Source organism: Amblyomma mixtum, chromosome 10 (assembly GCF_055824585.1).
Source record: "Amblyomma mixtum isolate Tamu chromosome 10, ASM5582458v1, whole genome shotgun sequence".
Classification (NCBI taxonomy): Eukaryota; Metazoa; Arthropoda; class Arachnida; order Ixodida; family Ixodidae; genus Amblyomma; species Amblyomma mixtum.
The window spans coordinates 130565928-130569441 of NC_143021.1; the positions used below are offsets into that span (position 1 = coordinate 130565928).

The 3514-nt window shown below is 47.6% G+C and overlaps 1 protein-coding gene across 1 annotated transcript; it reads left to right on the forward strand.

The window, feature by feature from the left end:
- Nucleotides 1-487: 487 nt before the first annotated feature.
- Nucleotides 488-1919, forward strand: LOC149326952 (uncharacterized). Its single transcript, XM_089565074.1, has one exon. It carries the CDS (start codon nucleotides 900-902, stop codon nucleotides 1872-1874), a length of 975 nt encoding a protein of 324 aa, XP_089421200.1. The 5' UTR covers nucleotides 488-899; the 3' UTR covers nucleotides 1875-1919.
- The last annotated feature ends 1595 nt before the right edge of the window (nucleotides 1920-3514 follow it).

The following is a 3514-nucleotide window of genomic DNA, read 5'->3' on the forward strand; positions in this document are numbered from 1 at the left end:
CGCGCGAAAGCATGTGTTCATTCTTCGCCTTTTCTTACTGCCATCAGCGGAAGTGAGGCCGAGCCGAGGACCACGTAAGGCAGGGGCAAAAATCAATCAAGGAAGCACACAAAAAGACTACGGTAGCGCGACTGTCGGCGGGGCTCGCTCGAGCAAAGAGCGTGCAAAGGTGTCCAATGACGTGATATAAACACACACAAAACAGAGGCGATGCTGCAGCGCAGCCTTGAAAGTTTCGCGCGTCACGCTAGAGCGGCGACACACACACACACGTACACTAAATCGCATGAGCCAAGCTGTGTAGAGTACGCTAAGCCACACAATATGCGAAAATAAAAACCGAAACCAGTAGCGTTTGGCAACATCATCATCATTCCTTATTCTGCGACGCAGTTACGGTATAGTGTACTAGAATTAGGAGTAGTGGGTCGAGCGAAGCTCCGCGCCAGCGGAGCGCGTGAAGCAGGCGGCGCCGAAATCTCGGGCCGCCGCGCGGCGGCGCTGCTGCGCCTTTCACTTGGCAACCCCCTCGCACTCCGGAGCTCGCTGCGATAGGCGCCGGCTTGATACACGGGGAGCGTGCGCTGCCTTGGAGTGTATTTTCAGTGCGTAATGCTCTGTTATGCTGTTTAACGTAGGTGTAATTGCCCAAAGTCCATTGTCAGAAGAAAATTCAGTGCACCCCGTGACTTTCTCCATTGAACAGGTAGGGGCCATCCACTGACCGTGCGAGAAACGGAACACTTTGCGCGGCAATCTTAGCACGTGCACTCATCTACGTAGGGTACGCGCGCTGGTTTCAACAAGATCGGCGTGGGCAAGCGTTTTTCCTCCGTACGTTAATTCATGTGCTTCTTGATTTCATCTCTGCTGCGCTGTGCAGCCCATGATATTACGAGATGAGCAAACCTCGGCGGAGGAACTATTGTTTTGCTCCTGGATGTAGGACCGGCTACAGTGGAGTGAAGGATGCTCCGAAGTTATCATTATTCGGGGTTCCTGAAGACGAAGCAAGGCGCCGCACATGGCAGCGCAACTTGCACCGTGCGGACAAGCCCCTGGAATTGACGGATGCCGTGTGTGAGCTGCATTTTGAAGAGAAGTACATATTAAGAGACTATGTGCATATCATCAACGGCAAGGAGGTGCGCATACCACGTGGCAAGCCATCTCTTTCGCCAGATGCAGAACCAACAATTCTGCCCAACCTTCCCGCGTATCTGTCCAAAAAGCCCTCGCGCGAGAGGCCAGCAAGGAAAAGAACGTCTTCGCAAGTGCCCAGCGACCTGTCGGCCAAGAGGCAGTGCACGCAAGAGGATATATCACCGATTATTACGTCCCAGAATGATGAAGCAGCGGAGTTATGTGAGCCTAGCGAGAATTATGCGTTTAAGCTGAGCGAAGTCCCTAAACCATCTGAGCTCTGGGCACTGCACAAGTTTTGGAACTACGATGGTGTTGCTTTCGTCCACGGCTCCCTCAACTGTGAAACGCACGCTATCAGCATAGAGAAATCTGTGTTCATGAACTATGGAGAAAGCCCAAGTACAGTGCTTTGCCGCACGTTTGTTCGCAAGACACTGATTTCCGAAAAGGTTTTAAGCTCACTGAGCGAAGGGGAGCAAGTGCTACAAGAGGCAGATTCTTTGCAAATTTGTAAAGGCGTGGGTAGACCAGAAGAGTTCGTCGGTGTGCCGCTCACAGAAAGACTCAAGCAGCAGATATCGGATGCAGATGGCCTTTTTGTGAGCACCAAATGCAACGGAACTGTAAATGACAAAGGTGAGTCCTTGCATCAAAGCACATTTTTTACTGGTCTAGCCAAATTCTTAATGAGCAACAGAGCTTTACTGATGCATATGTTAAAAAATTAGTTAATGAGGTTTAAAATCAATATGGTTTATCTGTTTGTTCATATAAACAAACACAGGTATCCCAATGTCAAGCAGTTATCGCTGTATCTAGAAAAGCCTATTTTTGAAAATTCTGGTTCACCTTCGCTGAAGCAGCCTTTACAGTTCATTGACTAGATCTTACTGCATGTGTGGCATATCGCACTATTGCAGCTGCATGCCATTAAAATACAATAGAAGGATCAACATAAAAAAAAACAATTGATAGCGTTGTTGCCAAGCAATGCGTAGAAATATATTTTTCTTTTGAAACTCTCTACAGGCTCAACGTGCATTCCATGCAAGTACCTGCGGAAGGCCCTATTGACACGAAAAAGCCATTTGAAGCGGAGGGTACAAAAGTGCACAGCTGCCACAAAGACCAAAAAATTTCGACTTTTGAGCCAGAAAAATCGCCGCATTTCAACCAAGCTTCTTGGTCTAACAGCACGCCTGGAAGAAATGAGGGCCAAGAATGCAGTGATTGAAGAAGATGTGCTTGAAAAAAGCATCAGTTGCCTTCCACGAAAACAGCAGGCTAGTGTGCGGCAGTGTTTTCAAGCAACAAAAAGGTCAAGCAGGAGGGGTATGCACTACAACCAGGAATGGATCCTAGAGTGCATTCTGATGAAGCTCAAAAGTCCCCGTTTGTACGAACACATACGAAAGCATGAGATCCTTGTGCTACCAAGCAAGACTACTATAAAAAAATATATGAGGTCATACCGGTCATCGTTTGGCTTTAGCGCGACGACAATGGATATTCTAAAAAAGAAGACATCGAGCATGTCAAATTTCCAAAGGCATGGGGGTCTACTAGTCGACGAGATAAAGCTGTCTGAGCACTTCAGCGTAACCTCTTCAGGAGAAGTTCAAGGCTTCGTCGACCTTGGTACTTTTACGAAACCACAGGATAAACACCAACCGTGCGATCACGGTATGGTAATTATGTTCGTGCCCCTTGTGGGAAAATGGAGCCAAATCGTCGGTGTCTTCGCGACAAAAGGAAATGTAAAGGGCGATATTTTATTGAAGATGATGATCGAAGCCGTTATTATTGTTGAGAACGCCGGACTTTTCGTAGATTACATAACATGCGATGGGGCGGCCTGGAACCGAAAAATGTGGAGGCTTGCAGGGGTTGGCGCATCAGCAAAGAGTGTTACGTGCAAAGCGGATCATCCCGTTGACAGAGAGAGGAAGTTGCATTTCGTTTCGGACTTCCCTCATCTGATTAAATGCTTACGAAATGGACTCCAGAGGGCTGACTTTACCACCCCTGAAGGAAAGGTAATTCGGCACACTTGAAACTACGTATCGCTGTTTGTAATTGAGGAAAGCTGCAATCTTGTTTTTGCATTTCTCTAGGTTTCAATGTGGCCTGTTCGAGAAGCATTCCGACGCGACTGCAGCGTGCGGACACTGAAAGTCATGCCTGGACTCACTGAAGCGCATACAGATCCCAACTGTTTTGAGAAAATGAGGGTTTCGTATGCCTTCCAACTTTTCGGGACAAACGTCCTGAGAGGAATGGCATTTTACAAGAAAGATATTGAAAGGAAATGCGGCTCCATCGAAGCTACGCAAGAATTCTTCACGTAAGATATACTATCCATAAATTA